The 16,232-nt window shown below is 37.5% G+C and overlaps 2 protein-coding genes across 2 annotated transcripts in view; both read right to left on the bottom strand.

Annotated features, from left to right (window-relative positions):
• The window catches only part of NKAIN3 (sodium/potassium transporting ATPase interacting 3), a 613,223-nt gene that overhangs the window by 566,047 nt on the left and 30,944 nt on the right, over positions 1–16,232 (bottom strand). The window lies entirely within an intron of this gene.
• Positions 4,418–5,983, bottom strand: LOC131495035 (large ribosomal subunit protein P1-like; the record flags this gene model as incomplete). Its single annotated transcript, XM_058699801.1, has 1 exon — positions 4,418–5,983. A coding segment is annotated over one exon (354 nt), but the record flags the coding sequence as incomplete, so codon positions are not given.

Here is a 16,232-nt window from a genome sequence, read left to right as displayed (position 1 = left end):
TTTGAACAAATAGAGCATTTTCATACAGAACAAGAAGTCACACAATCAGCAGCTACATTGGTTCAGTTGCCCAGAATCTCTGCCAAGCTGTTTTCTAACCTTCTCTTCTGCCATCCTTAGAACACGGACTCTTCATTGTCTTTATTCTCCACTTCCTCACAGTGGTAATAGGGCTGCTGCAGCTCCCAGAATCATCTCTTCACACAACAGGCCAAGCAGGAATGAAGGCAGGAGTATAAAAGCTTTTTCTCCAGAAGACCTGTTTTTCGTTTTTGTTTTTTTTTTTAATCATAAAAGGATTCTTCTTCAGTCTCATTGATTAGACTATGCCATTGGCCTGGATTTAGAGTAAGCTCTGGCAAAATGAAATGGGATGTCAATTATGCCAATTACCTCAGGGGTAACACTAACCATCTCTAGGAATGGGAGAGGCCACCCTTTTCCTCAAGGTATAAGTTAAGGTATAGTTTAGGTTAAGGTAGAAGTCGGAGTTCTATTAACAAGATAAAAAGGGAGAAGGAGGAATGGCTCTTGAGTAAGCAACCAAAAGTCTGCCACCAAAATCCACAATATCTACAAATTCAAGGAAGGAAATTCATGGGTCACATCTTTCAAATGTTAAGGATGCATTTGAAAAAAAAATTAGCATTTAATCCTAATGAAACTACTGTGTAAAATAGGAAGAGAAGAAAATTAGCAAAAACAAGAGAATATATTATCTTCAATTTTAACTCAATATTATCTTTATCTCATTTGAAATCAGAGATCTGAAAGCAATGGCCACTATTCCCTTTTTATTTCACATTGTCTTAGAGGTTCTAGTAGTGAATGTAATAAATCATGAAAATTAAATAATCTATACAAATGTTTAGAAAAAAGAAAATATAAAATTGCTACTTTTTCTGATAGGATCAGAAAATATAAGATATTCCAGTATAAAGTAACTGATAGAATTAATATGAAACATTGGTAAGATACTGGGATACAAGATAAATGTACCAAAATCAATAGCTTTTCTCTATTCAGAATATGCACTTGAAAATATAAATCAGAATATATTTTATTGTCAACTGGAAAAAAATGGAAAAACACAAGAAAATGTTAAGGAACACATTTAGCAAGAAAGGAATTCTATTAAAAAAATGAAAATCTTCTTGATGGGAACCAATGGAAAGATATAATTTTTTTCTTGGATGGACAGATTTAATATCATGTACACACACACACACACACACACACACACACCGAGTTTTCTTATACATAAGTTGAATCCAGTTTTTATTAGAAACCAGCAGGTAGGATGTTTTTACTGGATAAAGTGATTTTAAATTTTCTATGAAAGCATTTAAGAATGTCTTTCTAAAAGCTGTGAAATAGAAGCATATGAATTATCTCCAAAGATATGTGTCAATATTCTTATTTTATAGATCAGAATACTGAAGCTCAGAAGCTGTTACGTTGTTCAAGGTCACATGGCTAGTCAGTGAACCAGGACTCAAACTCAAGTCAGCCTATGTCCAAAACACATATTACTGTCTTGGAGTCAGAGTGAATTTACAGTTATTAGGAAGACTGCCTAACCCACCTATTGGCTTCACTAATGCATTTTTGTTGGGTATTAAACCTTATAAAAATAACAGTCAGTGTTACTTTTTTAATTTACTCATTCAATTTACTAATTATTTACTACCAAATCAATTTTATTATTTGTTATGTAAAATAAATTATAATAAATACAATCATTTAGTTATTAAAATTATTATTAACTGATTATTATTTTAATTATTTAATTTACTTATATGAGCCAAGAATCAACTATACTCCCCATGTCCTAGACAAGAATATACTCCTCTATACACATGTCCTGATTTGGTCTGTAAGGCCTACCAGTGTGATATTGAGTTGAAACATACAAAAAACATATTCAAGGAATGAAATCATTCTATTGAAGCCTTTGCATCCTTTTCCTTCAAACCAACCCCGGTCCTGCTAGACCTCCTAAAGTCTGAGGAGGAAGAGAGGCCACGTGGATTTCCAGGAAAGAAAAGTAATCCAAGGATCCATGGTAAAAGTTCACTCACAACAAGCTGATACAAATATTGGAACATGACCCAAAAGGGAAAAAGGTATGTGTTTGTGTATTTTGGGAAGGGTAAAATCTTCGAGTCCTCTCAAGAATCCTAACTACGCAATTCGTATATTTCTTTGACTCAATTTCTACAGGAAAATTTCAGAATAGAAAGACACATCTGTTAATGAACTCCTGAGCAGGGTGCTTAGTGTTCATAATTTTTCATTATGATATATTTTGTGCAATTCAAAATTAGAAATGCTGAATGAGGAAAGGTAGTTTTTGTCAAAACTCTTCAAATAAACTCACCTCAATAAATATTTTCAGAGAATCTATTATGAGCAAGGAATTGGACTATGTAGAATAAAAGCTGATTAAAATACTGTGTTCTCTGGGAATTTACAATCTTGTGTGTAGAACAGGAATATACACCTCAAGAAATAATGTGGTGGTAGACACTATAGAAGGATAAATCAAATGCAAAGATTTATTCTACTAAGAGGATTCAAGGAGGAACTATATAAATTATGACTGGAAGTCTTTTTTTAAGTATCTTTTTAAAAATTTTATTTTAATTCCAGTATAGTTAACATACAGGGTTGTATTAGTTTCAGGTGCACAGTATATTGATTCAACAATTCCATACATCACCCAGTGCTCATCATGACAAGTGCACTCCTTAATCCCCATCAACTATTTCATCCATCCCCTACCTACCTACCTCCCCTCTGGTAACCATCAGTTTGTTCTCTATAGTTAAGAGCCTGTTTCTGGCTTGTCTCTCTCTCTCTCTCTCTCTCTCTCTCTCTCTCTCTCTCTCTGCCTCTCACTTTCTCTCTCTTTTTTTGCCTTTGTTCACTTGTTTCTTAAATTCCACGTAAGAGAGAAATCATATGGTGTTTTTCTCTAGTTCTCTCCATGTCATTGTAAATGGCAAGACTGCATAATTTTTTATGGCTGAATAACATTCCTATACACACACACACACACACATTTATATATATTATATATATATATATATATATATATTATGTATATATATATATATCACATCACACACACATATTTATATATATTTATTATATATATATATTATATATATATATATAATATATATATATCTCACATCTTCTTTATCCATTCCTCTATCGATGAACACTTGGGCTACTTCTGTAATTTGGTTACTGTAAATAATGCTACTATAAACATAGGGGTGTTGAACTTGAAGTCTTTGGCAGGCCATTGACAGGTGAGAATGGGAAGGAGAGAAAGAAGTCATTAGGTGAGAAAACACTTGGAGACTAGAAAGCACAGGTATGCCAAAGGCTGAACAGGCCACCATGGAGCACAGACTGCTGGGATGAGATGTGTGTGCTTCACAGGGAATGTGAGCAGCTAGATAGAATGGGGAGGATGGGTAAAGGGAGACAGAGACAGCAAGAATAGAATTGGAGTGAAAGGAGCATGCAAAGAATTTGTACTTCCTCTTTACGCTATGGAGATCCACCAACAAAATTTTAGTAGGTCGTGAAGGAATAATCCAGGAATTTTTTTTGTCTCACTTGAAATACAATGAAACTTCCCTTTCATTCTTTCCTATTTGATGTTTTCTGAAAAGAAATCTGTAAGGAATTTAGAAATATTCCATAATAAATTTTCTAAAAAACAAACAGTAGAAAACATATGTCCAAGTATTTACATTCTAATTTATATTCTAAGTGCAGAGAAGGGCCACTGAGTTGTTTTCCATTAGCTTCCCCATGAAAGCTCCCTTGTGTCTCCATCTTTTTTTTTTTTAGAGAGAGAGAGAAAGAGTGTGCATACACAAGCAGACGAGAGGGGCACAGGGAGAGAGAGAGAGAATCTCAAGCATGTTCATGCTCAGCCTGACACAGGGCTTGATCCCACAACGACCCTGGGATCATAACCTGAGTCAAAATCTAGAGTGGCTTCTTCAACAGACTGAGCCACCCAGGCACCCACCTTGGGTCTCAATCTTGTGCTGAAATGAACTGGCTTCTCTCCAAGTAAGGACACAAGTCAGGCTCCTAATCCACCCATCACTGATGGTCAGTGGTGCCTCCTCATGTTGAGATTGTTTCTGTCAATTAGAAACCAAGACTAACTGACCTACAGGTACTTGCTGGAGAATTGTGAACTGACTGGCACTGGGAACTTGCCAGGAATACTAATATTTGAAAGTGATAGTTTAATAGGAAACCATTCATTTAAATTATACAAGTCCTATTATATTAAATTGGAATACAAATAGAGGATTCCTAGACAGCATTATCTCTGGTCTACAGAGAATTCCATCATTGAAATGAGGTGTAGTATTGTGCCTTCTACTATTGAGAGTGTGGAAATAAGAATTATTCACTTTAAAAATATTTCTGCATCTTCTTTTATGTAAGTAGAAAAGAAAAACACAGTCAAAGATACTGGACACTATGTTTTACCACTTCTTTATATTTGGCCTGCTAAGATAAATTTTATATTCTTTTACTTTCAAAGTAAGGTTTATATGCTCTTCTGTCAGAAACTAAATCCAGGACCATTTATTACAAAGGGAATACTGTGCTGAATTTAGGAAGCTCAGAGTCAAATTAATGGCCCAATGATAAGATTCTATTGCATTCAGACATCTGGTATGATCACTTCCTTCCTATAAACCATCTCTGCACTATTTTAAAATTCAATTTGATTTAACAAACATTTACTGAGTATCTACCATATACCAAGCACTAGGCTAGACATTTGGGATGCAGATATAAATATCTTATCTGGCACTTTAAAAAGATATGAAAGCTACCACAAGTCCAGTAAATGGAAGAACGTACATCATAAATAAATATGTCCACATGCATAATACACATTCAATTTTCTAGGAGAAAAGTATCTAATTTGGCCTTTCTTTTTCTTTTTTTCCCCTCAATATACAAGTATAGAAAATTGAGTTGATAAATCATGTAAAGCTCTATATAAAGAAAAACTGTGATTGCTTTCAGCCTTCCTGGTCCAGATATTTCTGCAGGGATGTGTGTTAGCCTGGTCTATTGACTCCAGAGAAGGGACTGGACAGGGATGGAATCTAAAGGTCCTTGGGTGTCAAGGTTCATCCAAAATTCAGGAAATGACATCAAGAATGGGCAGTGGGATTAATAACAGTTGCGCTGGTACTGAGAGCTCTGAGACACCCATCGAGGGCAATTCATCCTAAGGCAGAGCCTAGCCGGGGACAGGAGAGGATAGACTGGAGCACAGGACAGAGCCCAGGACAGGGCTTGGGTAACTTCTGAAGACTGGGCTCCACATAATTAGCTCCAGTCTCGACTGGTTTTAGGTTCAGCCCCTTGAACTGTAATTCTTACTCCAGGAATACTTTAAAAGAAATCAGAGCTCCTAATAATGACATATACAAAAGCCATAATTTCCAAAAAGAAGCTAAGAGTATCTTTATTTATTTGTTTGTTTAGATTTCAGCTTTTCGATGTTTATTTATTTATTTAATTTATTTTTAAGAGTCCAGCTTTTTATTGAACAGGTTACGGAAGAGGTTTAGTCAAAAAGCCCAAAGCCCATGTCATCATCAGACTGCTCAGATTCCTCTTTCTTTGCCTGCACTTTCTTCTCAGCGGGGACAGCAGTGGTGAAGGGGGCAGCACCACTCCCTGGTGCAGCACAGGCTGCCACCCGGGTGGGTCCACGAGCCCCTACATTGCAGGCAAGGCTCCCGATGTGGATGTGGACGTTGGCCAGGGCCTTCGCAAACAAACCCGGCCAGAAAGGTCGAACATTTACACCAGCTGCTTTAATGAAGGCATTGATCTTATCCTCTGGGACCTCAGGGTAGCGCAGGATGAGGGCCAAGTAGATGCAGGCAAGCTCCGAGAGGAGACGGAGGCCATGGTGTGGTCAAGTGCGGAGCTGGCGCTGCAGGGTGCGGGAGCCGTGCTAGTCATCGGATGAAGCGAGGGCCTCACCCCAAGGCAGCCTTAGCTTCCTCGGAAGGACCAGCACCTTAGCGGCAGCTGAGGAAAGCCACGGTGTCTTTTTAGGTGAGCCGAATAGACATTTGTGTATTCTCTTGATTTTTCTCCATTATAAAATATACAACTTAGCAGAAGCAATATTTTGCCAAGATTTTATACCTGGCAACTTCAGATCAATGGCTTAGAAGGCATACATTCTCAATTTTACAGTGCCTTTTTCTTCTCCGGCAATTACCTGTATTTTGGGGACTTTCACATTGGTGAAGCCTGGGACATATCAGGGAAAAGATAAAAGGAGAGGTTTTATGATGAGTATTGAAGGGTCCTAGAAGAGCGCTTTTGTTCTTCCAGAAATAGTCATATACTTGAAATTATAGAGTCATTCTAGTGTATTCGTGGACCGATGCTGTAAAATACTGCTTTGCCAGTTTTCACTACACAGACTCTGGAAACTAAAGGTCAGTTTTCCCCACCAGCTTGCTCACAGATGTATGTCTATACCTCCAAACTGGGATGTCACTGAGGCCATCAATACCCTACCTATCTAGGGATTCTGATTGGCTTACATGTAGGTAACTACATGTGAGATTTTCCAGTTTCAGAGTTTACTTTTGCATCTCATTCATGCCGTGTTTTACCCCTTCTTCCTACTGAAATTCCATCCACTGTGCTTCATTACGACTGGATCATGAACAAGCCATGCTCTCTGAAACTAAGTTCCACAGAGTCTACCATGTCAAGCTGAACAGCAAGGACAGCAGGCACTACAGGAAGCAGAAGAAGAGAAATGGCCACCACCGCCACCACTGTGTTCCCCTAAGTCCTAGTCACAGGGGTTACAATGACCAAAAAATAGCATCCCGGAGTTCCACATTTCTCTGAGCCAGCCAGTACCATTGCCACATGGGCCCACTTGCCCCCAGCAGAGAGACCCCCCCCCCCTTCCCATACCCTTTCAGGGCTGCCTTTCTGATGAGGAGCACATTCAGACGTACATGAGGCAGATGGGGTTCTGGGCTGTGTGGTCTCAAGGTCTGAGAAAGGAGAAGTTGAAGGAGTTCATAGTTCATTGAAGGGCAGGCAGGGAGGCCTTTCACCTTTTAATTTTAACACACCGCTGTCATAATCACTGCCACTAGGGTGCTGCCTATTGTGTGATTTCCCTTTAAATCAATCCATTATGAAAAATACAGAAATGTATCCCTAAAGGAGTCAAAGAGCTTCATGGGGCTGTTACATTTATTTTTAAAGTATGCCAAATACAAAACGTTTAAAATAACGTGTTCGTGCATGGATCACCAAGAATGTAAACTATTATAAGTCATGGCTTCAAATTTTTTTTCTTTTTTTTTTCAATATATGAAATTTATTGTCAAATTGGTTTCCATACAACACCCAGTGCTCATCCCAGAAGGTGCCCTCCTCAATACCCATCACCCACCCTCCCCTCCCTCCCACCCCCCATCAACCCTCAGTTTGTTCTCAGTTTTTAAGAGTCTCTTATGCTTTGGCTCTCTTCCACTCTAACCTCTTTTTTTTTTTTTTTCCTTCCCCTCCCCCATGGGTTTCTGTTACGTTTCTCAGGATCCACATAAGAGTGAAACCATATGGTATCTGTCTTTCTCTGTATGCCTTATTTCACTTAGCATCACACTCTCCAGTTCCATCCACGTTGCTACAAAGGGCCATATTTCGTTCTTTCTCATTGCCATGTATTACTCCATTGTGTATATAAACCACAATTTCTTTATCCATTCATCAGTTGATGGACATTTAGGCTCTTTCCATAATTTGGCTATTGTTGAGAGTGCTGTCATGGCTTGAAATTAAGTACTTTCCAATTTATGACCACACTTGCAAGTTTTAAGCATAAATATTGCCAGTTGATTTGGAAACTCAGTAAAGAAGAGCATTCCAGATGATTGCTTTTAGGAAGGTGTAGAATGGGTGCAGCTTCTGTCTGGTGTAGTTTCCACAGCTCTGCTTTGTCTCCATCATGGGCCCTCCTCCCATTCTTGCAACCTGCAGAGCCACGAAGGCAGCCCAAGCATCTTCCGCTCACAGGTCTGTGCCCCGTGACTATTCTGTCAAATTATCTGCCTGGTAAACAAAGTATTTGAACCTCTAGCAGGGGATTACGTGTGTGTGTGTGTGTGTTCCCCATAGCCAGAAATCCTCAGAACAGGATGCTCAGATCAAAAGATAAGGAAAGCCAGACCTTGAAAGGAAAATAGTCTAATTACCTGTTTTTCAGGAGTCCAGGAGAAATTTATTAACAATCAATTGGCTATTACAGAGAATGGACATAATGGTTAACAAGATGGAAGAAATGGTCTCTGCACTAACACAGCTTTTAATGAAAGGACAAAATGCAGAGCTGACTTAAGACTTCTGACAGTATAATATAATGTTGGTAGCCATCAAAATGCACTAGGAAAGCTAATTAGCAGGTAACTCTGCAACACATAAAAACATTTTTTTCTTAAATGGGAAACACCAGAACCATTCAGACCTTTAGTGTATCGAAAAGGAATCTACAACTGAATACCTAAACATCTTTTTAATTAAAGAAACATTTACACACAGTGAAATGCAAAGATCTTATGTATACAATTCAATGACTTTTAATAAATGTATACACTGCATTAGCCAACAACCCAGGGGAGATCCAGAAACTTCCACCATTCCAGAAAGTTCTCACTTGCCACATTCTACTCAACTTCGTTTCCACCTCCCCCAGCCATAAGGAACTGCCATTTTGATTTCTATCACAATAAAAGTCCTTGAACTTCAAATAAACATATTATAAAAGTAAGAACTTCCATGTTTCCTTCTAGAAGTTTACATCTGGCTTCTTTCCCTCCATATAATATTTCTGAAGTTCACTCACATTATTCAATGTATCCATAGTTTATGCTCTCTCTATTCTTCTCTCCTTCTTCCCTCGAAGGACATTTGGGTTGTGTCCAGTTTGGGAATATTATGAAAAAAGTCACTAGAAAAACTGTGAACAAGTTTTTGTTTGACATATATTTTCATTTTTATTGTGTAAATACCAAGAAGTGGAATTCTGGAGCGGAGTACATATATGTTTACATTTCCTAGAAACTGCCAGTTTTTTCTAAGCGTTTGTACTGTCTTACATTCTGCCAACAGCGTGTGAGTGCACCAGCTGCTCCACATCTCACCACCATTTGAGATGTCTGTCTTCTAGCATTAGCTATTCTGAAGAGCAGAAAATAGGATTTCATTGTGATCTTAGCTTCCGTTTTCCTGATGAACAATAACTGAGAATATTTTTCATATGTTTACTGTTATTTGCATATGTTCTTGTGTATCTCTTCAAGTCCTTTGCCCATTTCATTTTTATCTTTTAGAGAGAAACAAAGCACAGAAGGGGGGGTGAGAGGGGCAGAGAGAGAGAGAGAGAGAATATCTTAAGTAGGCTCCCCACACTCAGTGCAGAGACTGTCATGGGGCTCGATCCCACAATCCTGGGATCATGACCCAATCTGAAATCAAGTCAGACACTCAACCAACTAAGCCAACCAGGTACCACTTTTAAATTGCACTATTTGTCTTTCAATTATCGGCTTATATTAGTCCTTAAAATATTCTAAGTACAAGTCCCTTGTCAGGAAGATATAAGGCAAATAATTTCTGCAGTGTGTGTCTTGCCTTTTCAGTTGCAAAATTTGTCTTTTGATAAACAGAATTTTTTTCATATGATGAACTACCATTTATCATTTTTTTTTCCCTTTCAGGTTAATGCCTCTGTATATTGTCTTTACCTCTTTCAAGGTCACAATGCTATTTTCCCATGTTTTCTTCTAGAAAGTTACAAGTTCAGCTTTTATGTTTATGTCTATGATAAACTTCAAATTAATTTTTGTGAATGGAGTGAAATAGGGGTCAAAAGTCTTATTTTCCCCTATGTCGATCCAGTGTTCCAATACCATCTGTGGAAAAGATTTTCTTTAGTCCCTTGAATTGCCTTCATGCCTTGGTCCAAAATTAATGGACCAGCAACATGTGAATCTATCGTGTACTTTTTATTCCTTTAATCTGTGTGTCTATTTTTATGCCAAGCCACACTGCCCTGATTACTATAGGTTTATAGCAAATTTTAAAGTCAGGTAGGTTGAGTCTTCCAACTTTGTTCTTCTTGACCATCACTGCTTTCTATATATGGGTCCTTTACATTCTATTTACATTTTGGCTTATCAATTTGTTTTAAAAAATTAAGATTTTTTTAACTGAGATTGTTTTGAATCTATTTTTCAGGTTTTTAGTATATTGTTTTATAAGTAACAGTCATGTTGATTTGGCTTAAAGTGTTAACTATTTTACACCCTTACTAATCATCTTTTTGTCTGATTTTCCTACTGATTACGAAGAGTTGTTACAATTGCTGATTGTGGGGCGCCTGGGTGGCTCAGTCGGTTGAGCGGCCAACTTCAGCTCAGGTCATGATCTCACGGTCTGTGAGTTCGAGCCCCGCATTGGGCTCTGTGCTGACAGCTCAGAGCCCGGAGCCCGTTTCAGATTCTGTGTCTCCCTCTCTCTCTGACCCTCCCCTGTTCATGCTCTGTCTCTCTCTGTCTCAAAAATAAATAAAAACGTTAAAAAAAAATTGCTGATTGTGAGTGTGAGGGACACCTGGATGGTTTAGTCGGTTAAGTGTCCGACTTCAGCTCAGGTCACATCAGCTGTGCTGACAGCTTAGAGCCTGGAGCTTGCTTTGGATTCTGTGTCTCCCTCCCTCTCTCCCCACCCCCCACTCATGCTCTGTCTCTTTCTGCCAAAAATAAATAAACATTAAAAAATTTTTTTAATTGCTGATTGTGAATTTACCCATTTTTCCCTCTAGGGCTATTGGTTTGCTTCATATATCTCCAAACTGTTAATAACGGAATGCACATTCAGATTTTTTTGAATGGACTCTTTTATCATTTTAAAAACATTTCCCTTTGTAAATGGCGATACTCTTTCTCTGATTTCTATTTTGTCTAATATTCATAGCATGTTTGATGTTTGTTGTTGGCACAGTACACGTCTCTATCTTTGATATTTTTAAAATTGTTTTCACTGTATTGCAATATAATTGGTATACAGCATTGTATAGGTTTAAGGTGTAAAGCATAATACCTTGACCTGATATATTGTAAAATGATTATCACAATAAGTTTAGTTAACATCCATCATCTCATACAGATGCCCACACATACACGATGTTTCTTTTTCTTATGAGAACTTTTAGGATTTACTCTCTTAGTAGCTTTCAAATACACCACAGAGCAGTATGGTGAATTTATACATACATTTAAATTTTTTTTCTTTGAGTGTGGTTGGCACGCAGCGTTACATCAGTTTCAGGTGTCCAACATAATGATTCAACATCTCTACATGTTATGCTGTTATGCCAGGCTCACCACAAATGTAGCTACCATCTGTCACCGTAGAACACTATTACACTATCACTGACTGTATTCCTTATGCTGTGCTTTTTATTCCTATGAGCTATTCATTCCATAACTGGACACTTGTACCTCTCATTCCCCTTCACCCATTTTGCCCAACCCCCTCCGCCAACCCTCTGGCAACCACCAGTTTGTTCTCTGTATCTACAGCTCTGATTCTGCTTTTTAATTGTTTCTTTATTCATTTGTTTTTTTTTTTTTTTTTTTTTTTTTTTTAAATTTTTTTTTTTTTTAACGTTTATTTTTGAGACAGAGAGAGACAGAGCATGAACGGGGGAGGGGCAGAGAGAGAGGGAGACACAGAACCGGAAGCAGGCTCCAGGCTCTGGGCCATCAGCCCAGAGCCCGACGCGGGGCTCGAACTCACGGACCATGAGATCGTGACCTGAGCTGAAGTCGGACGCTTAACCGACTGAGCCACCCAGGCGCCCCTCATTTGTTTTGTTTTTAAATTCCGTATGAGTGAAATCACACAGCATTTGTCTTGTCTTTCTCGGTCTGACTTATTTCACTTAGCAGAATACTCTCTACGTCCAACCATGTTGTCGCAAAAGGCAAGATCTCATCTTGTTTATGGCTGCATAAATTCCACGTGTGTGTGTATGTGTGTGTGTGTGTGTGTGTGTGTACATCTTCTTTATCGATCCATGTATCTCTCTTTATTTTTTTTTAATTTTTTTTAACGTTTATTTATTTTTGAGACAGAGAGAGACAGAGCATGAGCAGGAGAGGGTCAGAGAGAGAGGGAGACACAGAATCTGAAACAGGCTCCAGGCTCTGAGCTGTCAGCACAGAGCCCGACGCGGGGCTCGAACGCACGGACCGTGAGATCATGCCCTGAGCCGAAGTCATCCGCTTAACCGACTGAGCCACCCAGGCGCCCCTCTCTTTATTTTTTTTAACTAAGCTCTATATCCAAAATATGGGGCTCAAATTCATGACTCCAAGATCAAGAGTCACATGCTCTCTTGACTAAGCCAGCCAGGCCCCTCTCCTTTCTTTGATTTTTAATTGTATATATCAGGATTTTGATTTTTTTTTAATCCAGTCTAACAATATATAGCTTTTGATTCGAATGTTTATAATTATTGGTTTTCTAGGATTTTCTATAGCATCATGATATATCTGCTAATTTGTCAGTTATTATTTTTATACAATTATTTCTTCTCTTTTACTTTCTTTAGAGTCACTTTATTTTCTCTGCTGGTTCAAAGCTACACCTCTTCGAGCTATCTGGCATAGTTTTTGTAGGGATTATAAACACATCCTTTACTTATTGCAGTCTACTTAAAAAATTAATATTGTACTACTTCATGTAAAATATAAGAATCTTATAGCAATATGATTCATCTATTCATACATTTTCTTGTCCATATGTTTTACATCTTATGTGATATAATACACATAATGCAATGCCATAATTTTTATATTTGTTGTCTTTTAAAGAAATAAATTAAAAATATTTATCTAAGTATTTATCATTTCTGATACTATTCTATGCTATTTATGGATCTGATTTTCTCTCTGTTATCATTTCTCTCAAGCTTGACGAGTTTCCTTTAGCATTTCTTGTAGTGCAGTTCTGCTGGCAACAGATGCTTTAGATCTGGTTTATCTGAAAATTGTCTTTATGTCATCATGACTTTTGAAGGACGTTTTTAACTTAGTGCAGCATACTAACTTACCACATGACTTTTTTCTCTTCCAAAAATTTAAAGATGACATCCATTGTCTTTCTGGCCTCCGCTGTTACTGATGAAATATTAGCCATAATTCAAATAGTATACATATATTCCCTATATGTAACGTATCTTTTTGTTTTTTCTGACAACTTTGAAAACTTTATCTAAGGTAATCAATAGTTTAATTATAACATGTGGCTCTCTTTATATTTGTTTTTCTTGGGGTTTACAGATTTCTTGAATCTGTTAAGTTGACTTTTCTTCATGACATTGGGAAATCTTCTATCATTACTTCTTCAAATACTCCTTTTTCCATTCTCTTCTCTTCTATCAATTTTATATTGCTCCACATGTCACAAAGGTTCTGTTCATTTTCTTATAACACTATCCCTTTCCTCAAGGTTTTACAGTTTTTATTGGCTTCTCTTTAAGTTCACTGGTTCTTTTCTATAATGAGCAATCTGCTGGTAAACCCATTACAGGGATTTTTCATTTCCAATATATTACTTTTAAGTTTCAACATTTCTGTTTGGTTCTTCTTTCACTTTCAGTGTCTCTGCTGAGTCCCCCTCTCTATCCAAGCATCATTTATATGGTTTCCTTTAAATTCCTGAACATATTTATAATAGAGTTCTTAAGTCCTTGTCTGTTCATTCCAACACCTTGATCACCCGAAAGTGTGTTTCTGTTGTCTACATTTCCTCTAAACTCTGCATCACTTTTTTACCTATTGCACTGGTTCTTTGAATATCAAATATATTTATTTACTTTTTTATTCTGGGCATCATGGAATCAAGTCATGGGGAATCTGAATTGCACTTTCCTCCTTTAAAGAGCATTGGTATTTGTTACACTAAACGCAGAATCTCTGTCGTGCATGGTTTTCTGCTGTATATAGTAGATCTGCTTTGTTTTATTCTCCAGCTCTAGCACGTGACCCTTAATTTAGAGTGTAATGACTCTTCCTCCGTGGCTTACACCATGGCTTTTGCTGTAGCAACTGCCTGAAGGGTGGTCGGGGAGGCTTCTTTACTCTGTTCCACCGGAAATCCCATGCCTCCCAGGACTGCAGAACTTCAACTCTATGTTCATCTGTTGGTCCTGCAACAGACTTTCTGAGGTGGGCTTCACAGAGCCTCCCTCTGAGCATGCGTGGCCCAGCCCACAGCCAGTGTCTTGAGACATAACCACACCAACTCCTTGGTCTCCCTGTCTCTCCCTCTATTCTACTCCACAAATTTGTCCTGACCCCCATTACCTGCCTCCTCATATCAGCAAGACCACTGCCATCTGGGTAGGCTTCAAACCCTGTTCACCTTCAGAAAGGACTCTACAGTGTCTCTCTTCTCTCGAGGTCACAGTCCTGCACTGAGTGGTGAGACACCATCTGAAAGCATTGCCTCATCTGTTTTGTCCAGAGTTCTAGTTGTTTATGTCAAAAAAGTAATTCAATACCAGTCATTTCATCTGCCAGAAGCAGAAGGCTACAAGTAATTAAAGCAGGATTTTAAAAATAATAAAGTGAACTTTATTCAAGGACATATCCTAAGCCCATGTTAACTTACCTTAATCCTTTCCATAAAACAAACAAACAAAAAAAAGATTTAAATTCCCTTGTTTTGGGTTTCTAAATGGGAAAATAGTTTTATATAAATACATTTCATCTCAACGTTAAAGATGACCATATATTAGATGATTTAAGAAAAGATGATAAATGTTAATACCACACAAGCTATGTCACATAAAGGATATAATGACTCATCTTCCTTTCTAGGGAGAGAGGCCAGTCATCACCCACAAGCCACAGCCCACAGAGGGAGAGCTGGCAACACTCGACTGCCCAGAGGGTCAGCACGGTGAGTGACTGACGTGGTCACCATCAATAATACTCGTCCACTTACACTTCTATGCATCGCCACAAACCTGCCCAGGGCTAAAATTAACTTTGTAGAAAACCAGATGCTCAAAACTACAAACCTCTTTCTGTTCAGTTATAAACTAGTAATTACATATATTCAGAAAATACACTAAAAATATGTCTTCGGTATATAATTTTCTATCCAATACTGTTCTGACAGGTTCACCAGCTGAAATACACTTATTCTTTAATAACAAACTTATATTCAACAGACTTTATCCTTGATTTTCAAAAGTAGTTAGTTTGGGGGTAGTTTCTGAAAAGGGCATCCTATACATCATTATTAAAATTGAAACTCAGTGATCAATAAAATTTAACTACTACTAACAATTAAATTATACACATCAAAAGAAAAAATATACAAGTCAAAGATCAAAGGAATACAATCTTATGTGGTAAAAGGATGGAGTACTAGGAAGAATAAAATTCAGAAAAACAGTGAGAAAATATGCATTTATTTACCACTGAAAATAAAGCATAGAAATATTAGCTGAATTCTAAAAAGAGTGAAAATTGTTTTACTGTGATGTTTGACTTAAATCAAAACTGAAGAAAGCATTGAAAATTGCCATTCTCATTAATTTAAGCATGGCTGCTTAGAATTATAAATTCCTAGCCTTTTAATTTTAACTTTCCTTAGCACTCTGCCTGAAATAGATGAACTAATAAATTGGGAAATATGCCAACCTAATACACATAGCAAAAAAAGCATGATTTTAATAGATAAAACTGAATATGTAGGTATGCAAAATTAATATGAAGCATATGCATACTTCATAGTACATCATCTCTCACTTTTATAAATGGTCATTAGGACAGAGCTTGAGGTCATCAGAAGTACAATTACTGCTTTATTTCCAGTTTTCTCTTGTTAAGTCTAGTGATGTTGCCTAGCAATGTAGAGCTCTGGTACCACTCTAAAATACTTCTCAATTACTAACTTAAAAAATAAAAATCACAACTGACATAATAGACCTATACCAGTAACCTTCCATGCTCTTCAATCTGAATTTTTTCCCTACATTTCCAACCTATCGGGTCCTATTTAAACCCAGGAAAAAGATACCCTGAGTTTCTACACCACTAAGT

This window comes from Neofelis nebulosa, chromosome 14, assembly GCF_028018385.1.
Source record: "Neofelis nebulosa isolate mNeoNeb1 chromosome 14, mNeoNeb1.pri, whole genome shotgun sequence".
NCBI lineage: Eukaryota > Metazoa > Chordata > Mammalia > Carnivora > Felidae > Neofelis > Neofelis nebulosa.
This window is presented reverse-complemented; position numbering and strand designations above follow the sequence as displayed.